General features: G+C 42.0%; 1 protein-coding gene across 1 annotated transcript in view; it reads right to left on the bottom strand.

Annotated features, from left to right (window-relative positions):
• LOC144826674 (small ribosomal subunit protein eS27-like) overlaps positions 1-25,239 on the bottom strand; it is an 81,448-nt gene that overhangs the window by 48,034 nt on the left and 8,175 nt on the right. Inside the window, exon 2 of the mRNA XM_078685275.1 lies at positions 5,554-5,662. Within this exon, the coding sequence (XP_078541401.1) occupies positions 5,554-5,662 (109 nt within the window). The remainder of the gene's footprint in view (positions 1-5,553; positions 5,663-25,239) is intronic.

The following is a 25,239-nucleotide window of genomic DNA, read 5'->3' as shown; positions in this document are numbered from 1 at the left end:
GCTGGTAACACATTGGACCTGATCTGTTCTAACTTATCTTCTATCCAGGTGACTCCCCCACCCCCGTTATTTAGTCGGATCACTTCCTTATCCCTTTTGAGTTCAGTATTCCCCATTTCGTCAGACCTACCATTACCCCAAAGACCGCAGGAAGAAACTGGAGCCGCATCACCCCGGAAACTCTCCTGGAACATCTAAAAAACTCCCACCCCAGCCAGTCTCCTGACCTCGACCGTAAGATCGATCACCTGGACGCCTGGATTTGCCAGGCCCTAGATGCCTTAGCCCCCCTTAAACCTATTAAGACCTATCGGGCTGCACCTTCAGCACCCTGGTATTCGGACGAGCTCCGGCAGAAAAAGGCTGCCTGTAAAACCCTCGAACGTCTCTGGAGGCAGAACTTTTCCCTCGAAAGGAAAAGTTCATATAAAACAACACTCAGAGAATATCGGAGAATGATCAAAGAACATAAACAGGCCTTTCTAGCCTCTAGAATCAAACAAGCCAGCAATGGTTCCAGAGAGATTTTCAACATAGTCCGTTCTTTTACTAACCCCAATGCTTTGACTCGAACCCAGCCCGCATCTCAGTCATTATGCGACAAACTGTCACATTTCTTTGAGGACAAAATTGAGATCATTTATTCCTCCTTCCCCACTCCTAACAAAGAAGACTGGGAAGAGGTACCCTCCACTCCCTCGACACCTCAGGCTACCTTTTCTGAATTTTCAGTCCTCTCTGAAGCAGACACCTTGACCGAATTACTAAAGTGCAAATCAGGTTCCCCCAACGATCCATGGCCTGCTAAGCAATATAAAAAACTGGCACCTCTTCTGAATCCCCACCTGAACCACATCTGGAATGACTCCCTCAGATCGGGTAGTTTCCCCGCTAAGTGGAAACATGCCTCCCTGGTTCCCATTCTCAAGAAACCTAATCTGGATCCGGACCTCCCCTGCAATTACAGGCCCATCTCCCTTCTGCCCGCCCCTGCAAACATTCTGGAAAAACTGGTCCATTCCCAGCTGGCGAATTTCATTGAAACCAACGGGTTACTTCATGATTCCCAACATGGCTTTAGGTCGGGCCACAGCACGGAGTCAGCCCTTATTGAAATGGCGGACTCGGTGAGGTGGACGCTCGACCGAGGGTCAAGGGCGGTGTAAGTGCTGCTGGATATTTCAGCAGCATTTGACACCGTCTCTCACAGGATCCTGCTGAGGAGGCTGGCGGACCTAGGCGTAGGTGGCACTGCGCTTAATTGGCTCACGTCGTATCTCTCTGATCGTTAGCAGCAGGTTTTCACCCCCCCTTACACTTCCACAGCCAGGCCACTCAAATGGGGAGTCCCGCAGGGCTCCTCGCTCAGCCCGCTTCTGTTTAATGTTTATTTCACCCCCATGGCAAAGCTGATCGCTCAGACTGGGATCAAATCCACCTCCTATGCTGACGATATTCAGCTTCTCTTCACTTTCGACTCCTCTTCTTCCTCAGCTTTTGATCCGTTAAAAACCTGCCTTAGAGACATCTCCAAGTGGATGGATGCCAACTCCCTTCGACTCAATGCTGGAAAAACGGAGATTCTGTTTTTTAATTTACCATCCCCTCTGGACTCCAGTCTATGGAGGCCAGAAGACCTGAGCCAAGCCCCCACGCCTAAAGACTCAGTACGAAATCTTGGAGTCCGCTGGGACAACCATCTCAGCTTCAATACCCAGGTACAAACAGTGACAGCCTCCTGTTTTGGCAAGATCAGGACCATCAAGCGACTCATCAACTACCTACCAGCGGACTGCCGTAAGACTGTGATCCAGGCACTGATCATTTCCCATCTTGATTATGCCAATGCCCTCTACCTAGGTATCACAGCAGGCCAATGTCAAAAACTCCAGACGGTCCAAAATGCCGCCGCTCAGCTAGTGGAAAGAATCCCTTTCAGACACCATATCTCTCCCCACCTCCGCAAATTGCATTGGCTGCCAATGGCCAAAAGGTGTATTTTCAAAGCTATGACGCTGGCCCTCGAGGGGTATGGGATCTGCCCATTTGAAAAACACCTTGCGACCGTATACCAACTACAGGACTTTACGGTCCAACTCTCTCCTTCTCCTGGAAACTCCACGTTTTAAACGCTCACGGGCAGGTGGAAAAACCTTTGAGGTATGTGCCACCCAGCACTGGAACAAGCTCCCGTTGGCCCTACGCTCTTCCCAATCAGAAATGTCATTCCGCAAGTCCCTGAAGACCCACCTGTTTTCCCTCTAACATTCTCCTGTGCCCTCCACCTTCAAAGTTCTCAGCGCCGGGACGCCCCGTCGGGGCAGCTGCGCGCTCTATAAAATACACAAATAAATAAATAAAGGTTGCCGGTTTCTTTGCTAGAAACCTAACTGCGGCTGAGTGCAAGACTGGTCAGCCTTCTCATCAATTCAGGCCATTAAACTGTAGAGTAAGGCTTAATTTATGTTTATGTGTATATTTAAAGTCAAGGTCTCTAAGCAGACACTGGGATGAACTGTTAAAATAGTAATGATCAGACAAAAAGCAAAAATAAAGAATAATTTGAATTAGTTACCTTAGTTTTACTTAATTAATTCAAGCTCCCTCAAAAGACAGAGGCAATATTTTGCTCATGTGTTGGTTATTTAAGCCCAGTATTGATATACTCTTGATCTGTAATTGTTTATATCATAATTGAATTAAAATCAACCTTGATGATTTTACTATATATTTACAGCTGACGAAGTTTGTTCAAAAGGATGCAATTGCTATAATGTCCGGTTAACAACTGCAGTGGAACGGTTTGCACCAGTCAATCAAATCGGCATAAGTCAGTGAGTGCCTTGGTATTCAAAGGTACATGCCAGGCTAAGACCAACCTTGGAAGGCTTGAACAGGCTTACAGGTAAGCATACACTGATCCAGATAAACTTAGGTTTAAAAAGGGGGTGGCTCATTACAAAACACTAATAATTTCGGTGAGGCAGTCTTATTATGAGGCCCGCCTTACTCCGGACTCTAATGGGGAGAAAGATATTTCTAATTGTTAAAGATTTTTCTGATATCTCCCAGGTCAACACCTGTATGTCTCCAACATAGTAGCACTGCAATAATAGTAGTAATTTCTTCAATGGGAACATCTATCTATATGTCTGTCTGTCCGTTTGTCCTTTATGCATTACAACACCATTTATCCGATCGCCATATAACTTTGGGAAGTTGTTGAGTACACTCCCGCGAAGGTTTCTGGCATAAACATTTTTTAAATATCGGCCCCCTAGGGCCCTCATAATCTTTCGAATACTGATGTACGCACAAGACGGAAAAACAAAAAATCGCCATGAAACTTTGGGACGTTGTGGAGTACACTCCCGCAAAGGTTTCTGGCATAAATATTTTTTTAAATATCGCCCCCCCCCAGGGCCCTCATAATCTTTCGAATACTGATGTACGCACCAGACGGAAAAACAAAAAATCATTTATCCACAAGCACTCCAATAAATAAATAGAATTAAAACACCATTCATCCGATCGCCATGAAACTTTGGGAAGTTGTAGAGTACACTCCCGCGAAGGTTTCTGGCATAAAAAGGTTTTAAATATCGGCCCCCCCAGGGCCCTCATAATCTTTCGAATACTGATGTACGCACCAAACGGAAAAACAAAAAAAATCGAGCATCCACAAGCACTCTAATAAATAAATAGAATTAAAACGACACTTTGAAATCCATATTAAAATGAATAAGTTTCAATAAAAATGACAATGTAAATTGAATGTTATCATAACGAGTTTCCTTGAATTTGCTTTCTTCGGAGATCGCAGCAACGCGCGACGGGTAAGCTAGTTTCAAATATACATGCAGGGAGAAGAGTTCAGTCCTTGTAAGTTGACATCCCTAGGTCCCATCTCTAAAGCAGATCTTTCGAAATTACTAAGAGTAAAATATGGTTATATGTGGGTCACTCCCCCGACCTAAAAATGTAATGCAATTGCCCAATATGGTAGCAGATGCCTTGTTAGCCATGAATAATGTGCTCTTGGCCAAGGCTTAGTACCTAGAGTCTTTAAAGACATCATAGGGACTCCTTTTCTAAAGTAACAAAGGACAGACTCAATCATGTTTTTGTCCGGTATCTTTGCTCCCTTTTGGGGCCAAAGTCATGGAACATCATATGACAGAGCATCTCTCCAATCATCTTCAGGCAACAGATTTCTTAAATGACATGCAAGTAGGTTTTCACCCAGCCCATAACAACAAAGACGTTCTTCTCACCATAATGGACGATCTCCACATGTTTAGGGATTTGGGCTTGAGGAATACCTTTGTCCTCCTGCCTCGTTTGCTGCATTCAAAACTGCGAGTCATATTATCCGCCTTAATCAAATTGCAGAAGTTGGCCTGGAGGACACTGCCCTGTTTTGGTTTCGGCAGTTTTTTGTTCAAACTGTAAAGTTTGATAGTATTAATTCACCACCATCGGTATTAACATACGGAGTGCTACACATATTTTCCGTGTGGCTGCATCTTTTTAATATATTCATGGCTCCACTGGCTAAAGCTTTGGCAGTAAAGGACTTTAAAATGTATATGCATGCTGCACTATGCTGACAACTCCCACATATTGTTATGAGTATCCAACTTACCAGCCACGCAGCAGGCCTTCCAACGGCTAATGAAATTTATAAGGAAGTAGATGATTATATACTATTTAAGATGAATGCAGAGACATACTGGGCTTTACATCTTGGTCCATGTCCAGAGTCATCATTGGCTGCGAATATCCAACGAGTTAAGATTGATGGATCATTCATACTTAAGGACCAGAGCTCCACGGTTGTCATCCTCCTTTTACAACTTAGGTACCCAGTGGAAAATGCACCCTTCTTAACAAAAGCAGCAAAATAAGTAGCAGTGGCGGCTACTGTAATGTCCATACTGGACTATGTCTATGGGCGAATTGTTGGTTTACTAATAAATTCCATTAGGAGCTGCAAGTAGTACAAAATGAGTCAGATCCGACTCAGCTGCAAGTAGGTTTTCCTCAGTATGCCCTTTATTGGCAAGACTGCACTGGTTTGTTATAGATAAACGAATGCAATTTAAGGTTTTGTGTCTCACTTTCAAAGCTCTTCACAATCAGGCCGAACGATGTAAATACCCACCCTACTTTTTATTTTGATCATTATCTTTCCCAATTTCACTGAGTGCATCTTTATTTCCTATCCACATACAGGAGATAGAGCTCAAATTTTAGTACATGTATTTGTTTAAACCTCTTGTGGAAGGCAGCTGCTCATGCATTCCTTCCCAAATGAAGTCGAGAAAAGAAAGAAGAGAGCTCTTGGTGGATTCGATCATCAAGTTTTTGAAGGAACCACATAGATCATTGAAGGGTTTGGAAGATCAGTGAATCGGAAATCCTATGGAAATGCCTTTAACGCAACTGGAAAAAGTTATATATTGCTATACAATTGTAAGGGGCCTCCAGAGTATGGTGTATGAGAAGTCGGAGAGGCTGGGGCAGAACATAGGGATCAATACCATTATTTACCTGGACACTTGACATCCATAAAGTAGGAGTTAGGATTCTGAACCAGGCGCTTCTTTTTGTGTTTTCGCCTCTCCTCTTCAAGAGGAGGTAGTAGTAGGTCCCTTGCCAACTAAAAGAGAATCAAACAACAGTTAGGAATTAGGATTTGCATCGCTAGAAATAGAGATGGTTCTCTCTAGCGCATGGACCTCAATGTGAAAAGTACACACAGACCATAGGTAGAAGTCTAGACTGGCATGCATGCTGTGTTGCACTGAGTAAAATTTGACAGATCATAGCAATTACATTTAATAATTTAAAATAGCTCTTTGGTACAGGTCTAGCCTCGGGGTCTATTCACAATGTAGTAAGAAATACAGCAGCAGGCCTACGCAAACCTTCGGACTTCTTATTCTTGTCCGTAAAGGTCTCAAGCCTACATTTTGGAAATCTAGTAGGTCTGGTAAATCAGGCAGCCATTCCACCAGTTTAGGTTGCAATACGTTTATGCAGTTTTAAAACTAGATTCTTCAGTACAGGGAAACTTTTACCCATGTAGATGAAAAACTTTGAATGCACCACCGTTAAATATACTAGTGATCTGCAGCAATTCTATGTCGAAAGAGGACTTACTGCTTCTTACTGGAATAGTACATTTCAATCTCCTATCAATTTAACTAATGCATGGGAAATGTTTAGAAAAATCCACAATGATCTGAATTTCAGAGTTTTCCCAAACACTACCCAAGACCTGCTCGCACCCATACCAGACTTTATAATTTCCCACACCTAACGGTAATTTATTAATGTCTGCTTATCTAGTTAGCATATTTTTTCCCAGGAGTAAACTAGTGGTAGGTGCATTAAGAGGCAGAGATGTGGAATTCCTATAGCCCGACGCCCAGGACATATTGTTTGGGGTCAAGGGCAACAAGTTTTAATGGTATTTTGTCCTTGGGACAAGTAGGCCCAACCCCTTGCAGCACAAACCCTTTGGCTGCCAAGTTTGCAGTACCACATTAAGGATCAGGGAAGGGCACTGCCTGCAGTTAAGTTAATATTTGTGTGCATATGTTAATGCTGTTCATAGTTGTGTTTATGGTTTATTAATTGAAAGCCTTTATTTTTAGAGTGAGCGCTCTAAGTAAATGTAAGTTCTAATGCACTGCTGACAGTGGTTCCAATATAAAAATGTGTACACACGATTTAAAAGTTTGGCAATATGAGGCTATGCATATTGCTCCCAGAATGCTCTCTGATTAGATGTAATTATTTGCAGAAGCTTTAAAGCAAGATTAAGGATTCTTTGCTTTCAATATAAAATGTTCCCCAAAAAATGAAAGTAGGAAAAAAAGACAATTTGTTAAACTACTATCAAATTTCACGTACCATTTCTTTGCAGCATCATTTATGATTGTGTTGATGCATGCTCTTATTTCTCAAAAATATTCATATTGGAAAAATCAGTGTAACCAATTTCAATAAGAATATGGGAAACATAAAATTAAACAAGCATTGGCAAAGCCAGTAGATTTGAAATTGGTGGTCAGTTTTTTATTTGGCAATGCGTGACTTGTTTTGGCATGGTTTTTGTAAAACCTTATTGATGTGAGAGCTGCCGCGCCCTCACCATTGTAACAAACATTGGCAAAATCAAAAATGATTTTTGATCTCAAAAAAGCACACGCTGCTAAATTAGTTACTAGCACTGAACAAAACTACTTGCGAAAGAGCAGACTGCTGTCACTCTCAGTGAAGCCAGCCGATACAGAGAGTGAGAGAGAATTTTAATACACACAAAAGGTCATGGTTGACGCCAGACCAAAATGTGGGGCCCAATTATTAAAGAAAGTCTCAAAAGAGACTTCCAAGAACTTACAAGAACTTCCAGAAGCAGGGCAATAAATAGTACTCCTAGAAAATATTTGTGAACTGCATTTTAGCATGAGCAAATTTGCATGTGTAGATTTGCTCATGCGAAAACCTGAGTGTTTGAAAGTTCATTTTCCCTCCAACCACTTTTTTCCCAACTCTGGAAGAAGGTTTACATCTGCTGTTGTCAGGAGTGAATTTCCAACATTTCTCAGTATGGGAAAAGATTAGAGAAGAGTTGCTGAAAACCCTTAAAACATACAAGTTAGTAGATTTGCACAGATCAAAAGGGCATTCCAAGCCTGGAGCTATTGCTTACCACTACCTTCAGTCCCAGTATGTGGATCTGTGGAAACGTGGTAAAGGGATTGCTAGTATTCAAACATTACTTTGGTATGAGCCCTGGCATCAATCGGAGAGACTATATAACAGCTTGCTGCCATAATTTGTCGCCGCACTACATGGCACTAAAGGGAAAAGTGGATTTTGTTCCAGGACAAGTAGATTTATGAAGCAACCTGCCCCATGGACAAGTAGATATTTTACTAAATTCCACACCCCTGAAGAGGGTAGGAAAAGATTTTGTGCAGGGGCTAGGAAGAGTCTTGGAACTGGATTTCCACATGGAAATCCCAATGGTGTACAATAACAGGTGTATACAATATTGCAGAACATAGTCTACAATTCATTTTGCAGATAGATTTTTACTTTACCATACATCACTTAATTCAGTTTACAAGCAGCCCGGCAGTACAAAATGCCACATTTGTCCTTCCGTTTAGCAGCTTTTTATAGGCAGGACATAGTCTAGAATTCGACAATACTAAACGTTGTGTAGAGCTCCTACAAAAAGATTGGTGTGACTCTATTTCTAGTTGGCATCGCTTCAAGTAGTCTGACAAGGTCCCTGCACCAAAGGTTGCATACAGATCAGAAAAAGTCCAGATTTAGGAAAGTGCTGGTTGGTGAGGTACAGTTTATTACTGGGCAGGAAAGACATTCTTCAGCCGCCGTTAGGTAGGGCACGTATTCAAAAGTTAAATAATAAAAGTAAAGCTTGATGGATTGGAGAAATTAGGCAGTCACTAGACAAGTAATCCTCAGATCCATTATAACATTTGGAGATGTGCCCCCTGAATATCGAATCAACAGTTTCGAAGGGACAGAATATCGAAAATAAAATAATCAACAGGTAAGTCTAGTATACCTAGCTCTACATATATGTACCTATGCAGTACATATATCTTCAAAGTACACAGATGTCAAGTTAGAAATAGTAAATCTGTACTTTCCGATATGCACTAACCTTTCAATATTTCGTCCCTTTTTATTCTTTCCTCAATATTAGTATGCCACAATATTGTTGGTGTTGATATTCAGTTGTACGGTCACAACTGGCATCTAGGTACAGTAAATCCAATACTGTTAATTGTTTTTATGTTTTTGTCTTTATTACCAGGCTACGGGTGTGATTGAAGCAGGGGGCAGCCAGCCATCATGTAAAAGGGAGGGTCAGAGTGTCTTGGTTCACCAGTTGCAGAGAATGGAGGAATTCGAGGCTGGGCAGATGAGGTCCAGTTGCACAAACTCTAGATGATCTGGTAGTCAGTTGGTATAAAAAGGAGAGAAGAGGAGGGCATATCTAGCTGTGTTTCAAGTGTGCGCCACTTTATGGTCCTGGTCCAAACTGTGGTAGGGAGAGCGCCCTATAATCACTGCTGGTTGCAGATCACATAAATCTACATTCAAGTTATTGTCTGTTTTTATGGTTACAAAACTTCCTGTCTGAAAAGTGTACAGTAACTTTCAGTATGGAAAGAATGTTGGCATACCTATTATGGAATGCACTGGACACACACAAAACAGTATTGACAATAAATGGTGGGCTCATCACGAAATGACGGGGGAGTCATAGGCATTGGACAAATGGACATAGACTTGACTGTAAGAACATAAACTTTCAACAGCAAGCCATGTCTCAATGCAAGAGCACTTGCATATGCCTCATCCTGCAACTGGCATAAAACCTGCCCTGAAAGCACGCCTTTGGCTCCCGATAATCCCAAACATCAAATTCAAGGTAATCTGCACTATCCATAAGACTGAGGTAAAGGACCAGGATGCCTGACTAGCACCTCACTATGAGCCAAAGAGAATACTGTTGTCAGTAACCAGACATTCTATCACCCACAGAGCCTAGAAAAGGATATCTCATTACTCGGGGAGTTAGGATTTAATAGTTTTGGTTTGGTGGCTCTTTCAGTTCAGTTTAATTTAATTTATTTATTGTTCTAATAAGTCAACGCAAATAAACACCACATAATTGACTTAAAAAACGTTTCATAAAAAATTAAAGGCTATTACATTGACTAAAACCGCAAATCAGAGTTATTACTGTGCCAGATATTTACCTCAGATGTGCAAACCTTTCTTTTAAAAAGTATTGATGAGAGAGCATCACATATATCATACTCCTCTTCTATCTATTTTAAAACTATGAAATCTTTAGGTCATTATTAAACTCTGAATCAACAGAATAGAAAGTGTAATGAGCGTTAACATCTAATTTCAACGGTCTTTAAAAACCAATAAATCAAAATTAGTGCAAAAAAAGTGCAGTACCCTAATATCTCCTGGCTCTAATTTAAAAAAATAGGTCTTGCATCCCAGCCAGCTAGTCTATCATTCTAACTGTTATTTTTTTGTGTGATAAGGTACAACAATATCTCCACAGCTATCAGCCTAAAAAGAAAAAGTATTGAATCGCAATATATTCTCAGCATAAAAAACGTACCAACTTAAAATAGTCAGTGTTTCATCTTTCACGTATTCAATAAGTGAAATAATCATCGTGGGGAAGGTGCAGTGGGCCTGTCTTGCAAGAAATCCTCAATGATAATAATTTCTTAAACACTCTATCCTATCCCTGTTTAATCATAACAATTTCAAGAAATTTACCCATTACATAGGCATAACCGAATATCATCGCATTTCATAATAGAGGTTATCAATTATTTTAAGTGACAAATTTTGGATTCACGCACGAAAAACCTACAATAGCATTTTCTTTCTCTCCCTACAAAAGGCGACACAAAAGACAGTAAGATGAACAAATGTCCGTTCAGAGTCATTACAAAAGGGGCAATTTACTTTACTTGTACTCACTATTCAGTTATCCTTCCTACTCTTTATCCCTTTTAGAAAAGCAGGCACTTGGCCAAGTCGCAACTTCAACATCCATCTTATATTTGCCTTGCCTTAGATAAGATTGTAAGTGCCCTCTACAATCCGTGGACATTTAGTGAGCTAGTTGTGGGCTTCCTTGGCAGCTCCTTAGATCCATTTCAATGAATTTTCTTTTTAGCAACTGTTTGACCATGTTGTACCTAGGACACACTGAAGTTGCTGTAGGTACAAAGACCATTAATTGCCTCTGGAGACCCACCGGAGTGAGATCCGTTATAAATGTGTTGTCTGCCTAAAACATTGATGATATAGGCTCACAACCCCAATTTCTCTGGAAAAGAATGTGACAGGGAAAAAAAGCCACAGGGTATTTGCTATGTTAACATTAATGGAGTTAATATACACCCTTGTCATAAACTATTTTGTGTATATATATTTTACTCAACAGTGTGCCATTACTCTCTATTTCTACCTTAGTCCATGAGTCTTCATGGAGCGGCATATTTAGTTTCAGCAGCCCAGGTGGGATTTTCAATTTTGCGATTTTTCCCCAGAAGGGAGTGAAATGCTTAAGTTAAGTCTATATATGCCAGATAGAGAGACTGTTTTTTTTTCAAAGCCTACAGGTCTACAATTATTTGTAAGTTGAAACTGTCAACAATAGTCAAATGGCCTCTTCTGGGGAGACCAGCCTGATTATCAACTTAGTCTTTTAATAATTCTTTCAAGAAATGTTAATGATATATTTTATTTGGTACATTTAGGAGTGCTATCATTCTATAATTCTGTAGTTAGTCCTTTTAATAATTAGGGACTCTAATTCTCCCTTTCCAGGTTTCTAGCATTTTATGAGACCTTATTACTGATGAAAATACTGGGTTGAGAACTTGAGCCCACAATATAGAATCCAATTTTAGTGCGTTAGCAGATAAGTCTATCCGAACCTTGGGCCCGCAAACATTTCAAACACTTTATGATTTTCCCGATTTCTGCTATCGAAGGAATTAGTATTTCCACTTCGACCTGGTCTACTGGTGTACGTATGTGGTATTACTAAAGCACAAACCTTCCCAAAAAGCAGCGGAGTACTTTACAGTGTCAAAGACAAACATACAGTCAGAGAGTAATACAACATGTAGCTGGGTTGTCAATGGTTAATACATTGTCATCTAGTTTTCTTTAAGAGGCGAGTCTTCAACTCTTTCCTAAATTGGAGCAGAGTTCTGGCAGTCCTGATGGATATGGGCCTGTTGTTCCAGATCCTGCATGCATAGGTCAAAAAGTCCTACGGCCTTGTTTTTTCTTGTTTACACTTCTTAGTCTACAGTCTGAAGGTGTCCTGTCCGAGTGTATGCCAAGAACCACCAGAGATGGTGTGCCTGTCTTCAAGATAAGTGAAAGTACTGGTTGTGATGACTTTGTAAATGATGCAGCTGGTTTTGAAGATGATGCAGGCCAGCAAGGAGAGCCAGTGGAATTCAATCAAGATGGGGAGTGATGTGATCATATTTCTTCAGGCCGGGTATGTTACATGATTTAGTGTGTAGGATGCCTTTAAATGGTGCCAGCGTGGAGTCTCGGAGACCATAGAGAAGTGATTTACCACTATCCAGATATAAGAGTATGATAGCTCCAACAGCAGTTCTGAAAATTGCTTTCTGGAATAAACAGTTTCCCAATCTTTAGAAGAGAAAGCTGCCACCAGCCCGTCTTTTTTTTTATTTTTGGCATGGTTTTACTTGAGGCTGGGGTTGGTATCCAGGGTGAAGCCAAGCGACTAGGCATTCTGTGAAAGCTGAAATTTGGAGCCATCAAAGTTCATGTTATTTAGCCAGGTTTGCACTCTTTCTTGTTTTCGGCAAATAACAGAATGTGTTTATTGGTTGGTTTGAGCTTCAGGTACGCAATGGACATCCGTGTCTGGATGAAGTGTAGGCAGTATTTGACTCCTGTGATGCTGCACAAGACAGATCTCAAAACTAGTTAGATGTCCTGAACGCCAAATGCATGTAGCAATCGTCTGCATGGAAGAGCCTAAACATTTTACATTTCTGGAATACGGTGACTGATAAGATTTGCGATGACTAGTAACGTGTATATACAATGTACATCTTCCTTATAGGTGTATCTCGTCTTTCAATTAAACATGATTTGATCAAGTGGGTCATACTATTGTCATTGGTATTAGCCAGATATACAACTGCTCTTAAACTGTTGAGCACAGAGGCCCTCTATTGGAAGAATGGCTGAAAGATGTAGAGGTGCAGTCTACTTCAGAAGAGGTGCTCTTAAACTGAAGCAGGAATGGTGAGGGTTGGCAGGTAATCTATATGACAATAAAGAATTCCTAGATGCAATGCTGTAACTGCAAGATAATGTGCTTTCTTAAGTCTCGTTAACATAAGCCAAAAGGGTTTATATGGGGTGCAAATTGTCTGCATGTTTCTTTTCGCCTGAAAAGTAAAGGCCACACTAGAAACACTGAAAAAGAACATATTCATCCTTTCAATCTATAGTTTGCTTCATCCTCAATTCTAGGTGCCAAGATACTTGCTGAATAACCAATATATGTGGCTGTACGGTGCCTCTGTTTCCTACTGCAACACGGTCCCATTTGCATGTTTAATTTTAACCTGTATCCCGAGTTCAGACACCTTTTATGTAACAAACAATAAAAAATGTTGTAAAAATAGATCAGGTTGAATGTGGCTTGTAAGCCAGGCACTTCTGCTGCAGCAGAGTCTGAAATAGCTTGAATCTGCTGCTCTTTATTGTCACTCACGTCACAGCAGTAGAGGATTTACCAGACAGCGACCTGCACAGATTTATGCCACACTACCAAGACTTGGGTCCATCTTAGGGACTACTACTAGGACATTTGCAGATGGAGTGGGGGTGCCATGACAGGGCATTCTTCATCGGTGTAAAAAGTGTATGACCATCCTTTGCTTGACAAAAAGGCATTCTGAAAACTACTGCATTTTCCCTCTTGAAGATCAAAGGGGATGGATGAGCTCATTGTTCAGCAATGTATGCATTACTACATCTCTTCAAAATCTGTGTAAAACTTAGCACCCTCTTATTTGTGATCCTCTTAATTTTAGACCTTTTGTGAGATGGTTGCCACAAGGGGTTGGCTATCTGGACAATACTTTGGGTACCATTCTACACTTTTCAGCAGACTTCAGGATGTCTTTTTTAGTAACAAATGTTATTGAGCTTAATGGTACATGATGGGCGAAGCCCAAAGCATACATTACGGATACATTTTGAATGAGATAGTACCAGTTACATTTAAACAACAAGCTAACCTGCAGGCCCAATAACTAGAACTTGGCACAGGTTACCACATAATTCGCTGAACGTAGTATGTTGAAGTGTGTATGCAGTGACGTTAGAGCTGCTCATCTAAGGTATCTAAGGGTCTGGGAGATGTAAGGGCCGGATTTATAGGGGGTCTGATGGTGGTAGTGGGGGCAAATCTATACCCCGGTATGACGCCCAGAGACTTCAGGATGTTTGACCGATAAATCATTTTTGGTATCATCCATCCTGCCGAGGCTTGATTCAGCGTAGTTCCCCATGGCATTTACCTTCAGGTTTAAAGACATCACAATTGCTACAATTTGAGGGACGCCTTTTGGAAAACATTTCTTATACGACCATCTTATGACTGTATGGACTTCTGTCGGGCTCATTTGGGATTTAAAGGCATTGTTATCGAAGGAAACTTAACTGAAATTCCTCCTAAAGGCTTTGGTTTTCTTCTGCCTCTATTTACAGTAGGAGGTGGCACCTTCCAGATAGTTTTCTCAGAACCTGTTTTCCTGGAAGAAGCTCCTCTCCGCTGCCTGTGTGGCCATAGGACTGTGGGTATGTATCAAATACCTCTTTTAGGACATCAGGCTATTTGTTTAATTTGAGATGCTCGATAGGTCCCCTAACCAAGAAAGAGAGACATATATATTGCTTGTGAGTTGAGATAAATTCCTTTAACTCCGAGATTGCATAGACTGGTGGAGAAGAAGCGGCATCTTCTGAGCAGACAATGGGGTCCTTACACTACACATCTGTAGGGCTGCCACATGAACATCTTTCAATACTTTGTTAGTCACCTACCGAAAGCAAAGGGGAGATCTGAATGCGGTTGCAATGCATTCTTGCCTTTTTCTTTCTGGGACACAATGAACTTCAGGGCCAAAAACTCACAAGAGATTGTTACCATTTTGTCGGGCCCAGTGCTTGAAATTAAACAAGAATCGTTCAGATATAGTGTCAAAGAATCTGTTTACTACTCAGAAGCGCAGGTTTTCTCCCATTAAACGTATTGCACAATGCTCAGAAGTGCTGGTGCCCAGCACCCAACAGAACCTGTCAATCAACGTAAAGTAATGCTGGGAGGCAGTAATATTTGGGGGTAGTTCCACCTTAAAGAAATAGAATTCAAAGGTCAGATTTGAACGTGACCTTTTGTTTACCCAAATGCTGAGAAACTATCAAATGAGTCCTGCAGTAAGTATCCTTCCGAGGCCAAATAACTCAGTACCATTAAACCGGGTAACATAAGCACCTTTCACTTATAGTGCTCGGATGTCATCATCACCACATTAATAAATGCTATATAAAACGCACGTTATTATTACATGGCAGGATAAATTAATAGTGTGCTGAAAAACAACCTTATCACTACTATCAAGAGTAAACAAAACCCTCGACGGCAGGAGTGACTGCTTGCTGCGTTAACCAGAGCCTTGGCCTTGGCCGCCAGCTCGCTGTTGCCGGGCGTGGCTCCGCCGCGAGAGTATATTCCGCACGCGCGCCACGTTCACGTTCACGTGGACCTTGCCTCCTCTGCCTATGTGGCCTGTGGGTGCAGTGCTGGCCTCAGACGTGCGAGCCAAGAGACACGCCTTACTTGGAGTGCATGCTTCCGCAGGAGATTGTTTCAAATGTTAGAGCAGGCTTAAAGCAAAATCGGCAATAAACCCTTTTTTTTGGCTGCATTTTTACATAGCACGAACTCGACCTGAAGGTATTGGAGCGCGTTACCTGTCCCCCCGTTGCATCACAGAACGACAAATTAATATTTTGTAGGCATGGGGAGATTAGGTGATTTGCCTATAATCACAGGATGTTCAGCCCATGCCAGACTCGAACCTGGTTCTCCAGTTCCAAAGTCGGCAGCTCCGGTCATTTACACATCCTCTCTTAACATACACAGGCAGCGAATACAAATCTCATTACATGAGTGTTTTTAAAGACCTCTAAGTATTACAAAAGTGCTTTTATGACAGACCTACTAGAGTGGGAACTATAAGGATGAAGCACCAATAGCAGGCCTATCCACTCCCTAACAATATTATATATTAGCCAAACCACACGTCTACAGGAAAACTGTTGTTCGCCACCATCAAAATGTTTTTAGCCGTGCACTCCAGAAAGCAAAACTGGGCTGCAATTTAACACAGCCTGTGCCCCCTTAAGCCAGTCCAATTGCGGCACTACCAAAAGACGTTTGCTGCTTCCTTTTGAACTGTGGTTGATGAACCCCTTTCAACGGTTGTGAGCCAGCGAAAAGTAAACTATGGATTTTAAAGCAGAGGTAATTACCCTGGTCTAACAAAGCCAGTAGGGTAAGTGATGTATTTGACTCTTTTCCTTGATCATTAAGGCTCAGGGAAGTACGGTCTTCTTGAAGACTGTCAATCAGAGCCCAGACGATCCATTTCTGGATCCTATCCGCCAAACGGATGAATCGATTTGTCCAGATTTGGGGAGTTCATGGGCCTTGTCTCTAGCCCAAAGGTTTTTAGGAAGGACTTGGCCCCTCATGCATCACCTATGTCTGGAAGACTTGATGGCCCCTCCACTTCCATAATCTAGGTGGAGATAAAAACGGATTAGCTTTTTACAACTTTCTATGAACAGGAGAAACATTCACTTCAACCTAACAGAACACAGAGGGCCAGCCTTGATGCCCTTCCTAGCAGTTGTGTTCCTCCTAGAGGGGAGGGCTGTGAAGTCTACCAAACCCACTTGAAGGACATTGTGCTCTGGCCAGATATGTGGTTTTGGCTCAGGGATATGTGGTTAGTCTACTTGGCGGTTATGTCCATTCCTTTATCATAGATGAGTGTTCTTTCAGTCACCTAAATTTACCCTTACTCTGTAGTTTTTGCCGGCAGTGTCAACCATTGTGGTGCAAGACCACTCTCCCCCGTCCCTTCATCTGCTGAATTTCAAGATACTGTCCTAGCAACACAAGCATCAGATCCAGAGCAAAGCAGAGTTTAAGGAGTGGGAGGGTCGAGGTGGGCTCTGGGGTTGGGGTGGTGGATGTAGCATGTAAACTTGACAAAAGCTCCGGTGAGTCAGCTGACCGTGCGAGGTGTAGCACTTTGCTGAAGGTGCTACAATACATCACGAGTTGTGTGCCATTAACACGATCAGCAAATAAAACATTGGAGTGAGCAAGGGATCATGACTGAGCACTGATTCCAGTACTTCGACGTTATGATGTGTATGTATTCTCACCGGAGGCAGATTCTGTTTTCTCAATGCCACTTTCCTCCACTGTACCTCAACTTCGAGGGAACAAGGAAGTTAGGTTAAATGAGAATGGGATAAGAATAGACCACCTTAGGTGCATACAGCTGCTTCCTGCGACCTTCCCTGGTCAATGCTTTTTCCTGGGGAAGGCTTTTTCCATTCTCTATAATGCACTGAGCCTGATAAATGAAAACCCAGAATATTACCCTTTTGGCTTCATCTCTCATAAAATACATTCGCCCTCAACACTTATTCTCTCAGTCAGTTCTACTTAATGTCTACCTAGTTTTCTTCAAGGCTTGCTTGCCACTCTTCTAGGGGAGGTGGATAGTGAATTAACCCTCTAATATTTATTCTACAACCGAGTTCTTATGTCTTCAAGATTTTCTAAAACTTGTTTTTTCACTGAGCTTTCATGATTGTTCTCTTCTCTGAAAATGTTTTAAGATTAAAGTCTCTTACACCTGTTTTCTTTTTCTCTCACATACTTTTCAGAATAATACAAAACGCTTAGTTTGTTTAATGTCCTTTAGAATGATAAGTGCTCTCTCGTACATTGAGAAATCTCAACAAAATAGCAGGACAGCAACTACAACAAACAAGCATTTACAATGCAATAGGTCTCACAATGACATTGTTTTGAGCTATTGGCATTGAAAATGGTATTGGTTTTTTTTCCCTTCGTGAAGCATTAATCAAGTAATGGCATTGTAAATGACATCGTCTTTTAACCCCCGTTGACCCCGGCAAAGCTCATCAGCATGTGTCAGTCATAAAAAGGAATATCTGACAATGGCATCTTAAACATTTTGCAACAATTCTATAGTTTTATATTAAATTGTAAAATAAAATGTATATTCTCATAATATTAGCACATTGAATGCATTCAAATAAGATGTTATTCTTATATTTCTCAGATCGCTTTGAATATTTTTGTCCAGTCCACTATTTTCCTCCGAGATGTAACCCTGAAAATATGCACTAAACACCTCAGCGCCGTGGTAGTAGGCGCTATATAAATACCCATGCGAAGATCTTCTTCCACTGGGCAGACCACCACGGCTTGGTTAGAGTGTATTTTAACTGTCCTAAAGGATGTCAGGAGACTTTATCACCTAAATCTAAATACCAGGGATCCACACCTTACGACATTTGCTAAAAAACAAATGTCTGTTGGAAGTTAAATGACACTCGATTTGCAGTCGTGAAATGTCCTCAAAATGTCGGCTGGTCAGAACATAACACAAAGTACGGCGAGCACATTCCATGCCTTTTGCAGCCTGGCGGCGGGTCGAATTAGTAAAAAAATGCCTTGACGCTGAGACACGCCGTGAGTTGTAGGTTTGTTTGCTACTTACTGTTAATCATACTCCAATCATGTCCAGATAACTGTTTTGTGACTTATTCACCAGTTGTTATAGCCCCAATCCTGTCTGTTATCCACCTTATCCGTTCTTCACTTCTGTACAGTGAATCTTGTTTGCTAAGTAGCATGGAGAAAGGGAAGGGAAACCAAGCAATTTCATCTGGAAGGAACATTTGGGATAGACACAGGTGAGTAACTTTAAAATTCGATGTGACTGGTAGGTTAACCTGTTGCCGCACCAGTGAGGCTTTTCTGCGGATGAATTCACACACGGCATACACCTGCGGGGACGGAAGACATACTGGCTGATTTCAATGCATTGTCCACTGGTGTGGCATGTCTTTGATAAGAGGCCCCTTCAAAGGTTTTTTTAATAACTGTTAAAAATAGCGGTTTTATTTCATACCTGATTTATAACCAAAATTAGCATTATTAAATGTAGTAAGGTAACCCAGCGTTTTCTCATGGAACAACCAGCTTTGCTACAGTGAAAATATGGCTCGTGGGCTACCTCTGAATTTGATAAACAGCGGACATTTCATACATTTTTCACTGCCCTGTATGGACAAGGTGAGAGGAGATCGGTCCTTTCCTTGCCTCTTGCACATGGTAGCCCCACGACCTCTCCCATGCAGACCATCTTGAGGCCCCATTTACACTGGATTAACTCCAAAAGGCCATAAAAGCCTACTGGTGGGTAAGCCCCTGGCCCAGATGGACTTACGGTTCCCTTCTACCGCCTGTTTTTCCCTCAAATTCAAGGATACCTCATCAAGCTCTTTAATTCTTTTTCGATAGTACTAACTTGACCCCTACGATGACTCGAGCTGAGATAGTTCTTATACCTAAGCCAGGAAAGGGCCCAACATTATACACATCCTATCACCCTATCTCTCGCATCAATATAGATGCTAAGATATATACTAAACTCCTAGCAAACCGACTAGAGCCCTATCTTCCTAGGTTGATCGAGCCCGACCAGGTGGGATTCATACGGGACCGCCAATGGGCGGACAACTTCCAACGTATAGCCCACCTGGCGGAAAAGGTTCAGCGGTGAAACATCCTAGCATGTCTCCTCTCTCGTGACACTGAGAAAGCGTATGATAGGGTGGAGTGGGCCTTTTTATGAACAGTTCTGCAGAAGATCGGGCTTGAGCCGGTCATACGGGACCGCCAATGGGCGGACAACTTCCAACGCATAGCCCACCTGGCGGAAAAGGTTCAGCGGTGAAACATCCCAGCATGTCTCCTCTCTCGTGACACTGAGAAAGCGTATGATATGGTGGAGTGGGCCTTTTTAAGAACAGTTCTGCAGAAGATCGGGCTTGAGCCGGTCATGGTCTCCCAGATTATGGCATTTTACGTTTCCCCTTCGGGGCAAATTAGGATTGAAAAACTATGATTATTTGTGTGGTTTTCTTCTATTCCACAGGACACCCCAAAGATCAACTGAACAAGTTGAATTTGTCATGCATGCACACAGCATGAAATGCATCAATTATATCACTTCAATAGCAACAGCACCGAATACCAAAAATTAACACACAATCACCCAACAGTAGACACCAGATAGACTGCATCAGACACTCAACATGTCATATCATCAAACTCCCAGTAGTACTTACCATCTAACCATTCATAATATTCAATCCCCTTCATATATACTTGTATATAAAGAAAGAAAATGTGTCCAAATTTCTCAGAGGTGAGAAAACACAAAGAAAGAAAGTAAAAATGTGTACAGATGCACTGTAAGTGCTTGCGTCATTCAGTACCCAATGGCCCCCATTGTAATAGAAAGAGAAATTCAGTTCAAGGCTGAAGGGGGAACCAGTCTTCACCTCGCTGATTTATCACACGGAATCTGTGGTTATTGACAAGATTAAAAGAGGAGAACGTGCCAACCATAAATAACCGAAGCTTCAGAATCCGCCCAAGAATTCATTTCCGCCAACTCCTTATGACTGCATATTTACCGAGTGGTTGCTCTCGTACCTGCAACCAATGTGAGGGTACCGCGCCTACTGGTCACTCATCCCACTGATAACTGCGTTCGGTGTGATAGATCAGTGAGGTGATGACTGGATCCCCCTTCAGCCCTGATGAAGTTGCTGTAAATAAATTGGCAACAAAACATGTTGGCCTTTTGTCTTTGAAAATGGCCAAATACATGCCATTATTTTAATCTAAGGATACTCACAACACCAAATAAAATTCTGTTTATGCAAGTGAGTTATGCCTCATTTTAATTTAGAGAACTGCATATCTCCTTCTTTCACAATGGGGGCCTGTGGGTACTGAATGACACGAGAACTTACAGTGCATCTGTACACGTCTTTATTTTCTTTCTTTGGTTTTCTCACCTCTGAGAAATTTGGACACATTTTCTTTCTTTATGGTCATGAAAGTTACCAATGATGATAACGTAGGCAAACTGGCGAGTACCAACCAGCAGCTAACCTGGTGATGCTTAAGTGAGGTACTTTCTGACCTCTCACCATTTTTTCACCAAATTCTTTTCACTAATCTTTCATTTTTTTACACTTGAAATGCAATGTGGTATATTGACGAATGTCAAAATTGAATAGTTGGACTAACAGGTGAATTGCAAGGAGTCCGTCCTGTGAGGGAAGTTTAAGGCTTGTTTAAAAACTCCCTCTGTGTGCCAAAAAAGCCAAAGAGACAACTGTTCATAATAATAAGGTCCTTGTGTGTTTATTAGTTACTGAGTGGGGGGGCGGCCTGATTATTACCCCTGATGCTCCTTTTTTGTGTATGATGCTCAATAGTCTAACAGGGCCAATCAACTGGTCACCCTTCTGAGAGTGATAGGATCAGTTATCAAATACAGGGAAAGAACAGTAATCATTCCTTGGCCCATTAAATGCTCCTGCTATTTCCAGATACGCTTATCTTTATAGCAGAGTCATGAACAGCAATAGATTGCTGAATACTAGACTATGACATTGGTTTCTTGCTGGATGATAGAAACTTCCTTCACTGAATGCAAGGCGAAGTACCATCTGACTTACTCAACGAAAGAGCTGTACAGTCATCTGTAGATCTGATTGAAAAGCTATGATTATATGTGCTGTTTTCTTCTATTCCACAGGACAGCCTAAAGTTCAACTGAACATGTTGAATGTGTCATGCATGCACACAGCATGAAATGCATCTATTATAGTATGATATCACTTCAATAGCAACAGCACCCAATACCAAAAGTTAACACACAATGAATCACCCAACAGTAGACACCAGATAAACTGCATCAGACACTCAACATTTTATATATGTCATATCATCGAACTCCCAACCATTCATAATATTCAGTCCCCTTCATATATACTTGTATATACGCATTGGACAAACCCCTTGAGACCCTCTTACGCACAACACACCAAAATCACAAAGTTGGCAAAGCGCTGCCACCTCACAGCTCATCCCTCTCAGCACACCTACATCTTAGAACCAATCAGAACATCTTACCTTAAACAAATCACACCCTCACAGGCAAAGCATTGCATTAAAGCTATATAATTTGGCAGCAATGCCCAGTTTAGAGAACAGATTGAGCAGTCAGGGCAGCAGGCACCCTTTCACCCACACACCAGTGGCCTTCGTAGGTCATCAGCAAGAGCACACGCTGCGCTGTGCAAGAGGGCCGAAAACATTTTTGTTACACCTAAATCATACCAAGATCCAGATTACGGATGGGGTAGGAAGCAAGGGTCAGTACATTGTTAGGTTAAACCTAGGCAGTGTGCATGCGCTGTCTGCAAGACCTGCTGTAAGCAGTATAGCAAGTGTTATCCCGCCTGCTGCTTGCCATTGGCTAACTCCTGCGTTACTCTTCTTTCCTGGCTCCTTATTGGTTGGTGCTCCCGATACATCATTTCCATTTTATTGGAAGGAGCACGGTCCAACTACAGTTTTATTACGCTGTAAGTGTTCATGTGTTGTGTTTAGGGACACCGTGTTTTATTTTATGCTTCTGATATTCTGTCACCAAAGTACCTAGCATGCGCCCGGTTTCATTTACTTTATGGGGGTTTTTTGATGACCATGGCGCCTGCTGGGCCACCATGCACATAAGTTAAATATGCACGGGGCTGTGCTTTATATATTTTTCTCCTTTTGCAGTGTCTCCAGGTTCAGCTGCTGCCTGCATTATTCTGGTGAAGAACTCTGGTAAAGAATGTCTTTTTTATCAGGCTGTATCTTTCTTCAAGATGTATTAACATTAACCCATTTGCAGTGAAATGCTCTTATTAGCTTTTAAAGGCCATCCTCGGCTCTCACCCACTAGCTTGGTTAATTCTTGACTGCCTACAAGAAAAAAAAGAAAGTCAGCATCTCAATTTTATTTTGCATTTACCAAGTCGGCCAGTGGCACTATCACACATATATCAGCCAGCCCTGAAGTCTCAGACAGATGCATGTTGCATTGTAGGGCTTACAGTTCTGTTTTTAACACATTCATTATGGGTTCAAAACCCCAGAATGATAAATGATGTTGGCTAAAATGCCAGAACTGGCTGAATCTGTTATACAGGACATAAAGCCGCTTGCCAGCTATGTTTAAAAACGTTTCAAAGTTGGGCAATCCACTTTAAATACTGCTTGTTTCCCATGTAAAACTAAAAGTAAACTGCTTAAGCGTTTTGTGAAGGGTCACTCTTTCGTTCACATCACGCATTAACACATGCATTGGCAATGTGAATCGTTGTGTAGTAGAAGGTTTTGTTCAGAGTTTAACAACACAATAGAGATACCACATGAACAACAGCAGAGCAATCTTCCCTAAGACTAAGAATATGAAAAGGGCTGGGAGCAGCAGCAAGAGGAGGTAAATTACACAATTCTCTCACACATGCAAGACCGGTAAAATACTTCTCTGTAAAAATATAAACATACAAGAACTACAAAACTCATGGAAAAAACAACCACACCTCGTATAAAGTTACCACACATTTATGTATTCGCATAGGATGATGAATCCTTCCCTGCCAAGGGTGAAGAAATGGTTCATCAGGAGCTTCCACATTTGCAATATCCAACTATGATGTATAAGGCAATAATTTAGCAAGCTGTATGTGATTTGTTGAAATATTGATAATGCCTCTACTACTGCTTGGAGATGCATATAAACATGGTTTCAAAAATAAATCAGGGGGTTCCACATCTAAAAAGCATCTAAGACTACGACTGTTCGATGGTGGTACAGTCTCCAAGCTATGGGTTCCATAGTTTGGGTAAGGGTATGTCCCTTATGTTGACATTTAAATTCTCCCTTTATTAAAATGTTAGACCCACATCAAAATTGTATGTGGGAGTGCAACTGGGTTCTCCCTACTATAAGATTAAAAACAGAAGGATCGCGTGCATTCAATATATAATTTCTTTTTTGTAAGGTGGGGCAACAGTAGTGGAATTGCCCCTCCACTGAGCAGGTACTCCTTGTGCAGATGCATTGCAAGCTTCCCACCTTCAGTACAGGTAGAATAGCAGCAGCACAGGCTTTCCCCATCACAGGACCATATATGCCAACCGTCTCGATTCAAGCAGGAGACTGAAGATGTCAAGGCTAGTCTCCCACCTCCCGAATCTTACATCCAAAAGCCCGATTCCTCTGCAGGCTTCTGGCGACAGGGACTGGTCTTGTATGACTCAGAGCGTGCACTGCCAGTAACCTGCTCCTTTGTTATACTCTCTCTGCCTGCGAAAGAGCTTTATCTGTGTTCCTGACAGGCAAGGGGAAAAAAATGTATATTTGCATTTCTAATATCCGATCCCACAGCAGCACAGTTGCAACAAGTCCCATATCGAACAATAAACCCGATTCCAGCCTCAACGTAAGTCGATGGGAGAAATAAAGTCTCCTGAATACTTTTTTGTAAATCTCCCACTTTTCTCTTCTAAAATCTTGGCATGTATGCAAAACACACATAAATCGGGCAGAAACAATGAAAGCTTTGCTTCCTTGCAGAACAGGTGTACCATAGCAGTAGCAAAGCAAGCTTCACTTCCACAGAAGGCAGCAAGTACAGTCTTCCATTCCCTGCACAGTGGCCGCAGCACGCAGGCTAGTACAAGTTTTCATTGCTCACAAACTCTTATGGCGTGAGGGATATGTAGATTACAAGCAGCTCCCTGGAGAGGAGGATTAACTCACTGGGAGGAATATATAGGTAAATGAATGTGCGCGTACAGAAGATCTGACAGCAAACAAATGATGGACGGAATGCTGACAATGCAAACATTCTCCCCCAGTCAAAAGATCTGGATTAAATGAATCCATCGTTCTTTTTCCCACTATGACACCCCAGTTTGGACCCAGCCATATACAAATCAGTCTTGAGCCTGTGTCCCATGGGAACAGTCCAGTCCGAACTGCCAGAAGATCTGGCACCGTCCTGTCTTACTTAGATGATATTCCACGTCAGCATCCTGGAAGTCCTGCTGCTGTCACTCAAGTCCTGCTGTCTGTGTCGATGCTTGGGTTTTCCACATATTGTGGAGCATGCTGTGCCTAGCAGGCCACTGTGGCTTTCCGAGGCAGCCCCACCACAGCCCAAGTAACATGCTCTAGCGTGACAAGTACAGGTGCCCACCTATTGAAAGTGGCATTGAATGTGCGCGTGCACGAGGCGCTATGCAGTGCCAGCCTCGGCTGCACCTGTCCATAGTGCTTGTAGCATCCTGCTACAAGTAAACACGGACACTGGTAA

Source organism: Lissotriton helveticus, chromosome 3_2 (assembly GCF_964261635.1).
Source record: "Lissotriton helveticus chromosome 3_2, aLisHel1.1, whole genome shotgun sequence".
NCBI classification, from domain to species: domain Eukaryota; kingdom Metazoa; phylum Chordata; class Amphibia; order Caudata; family Salamandridae; genus Lissotriton; species Lissotriton helveticus.
The sequence above is the reverse complement of the archived record's forward strand: the minus strand, read 5'-3'. Positions and strand labels throughout refer to the sequence as shown.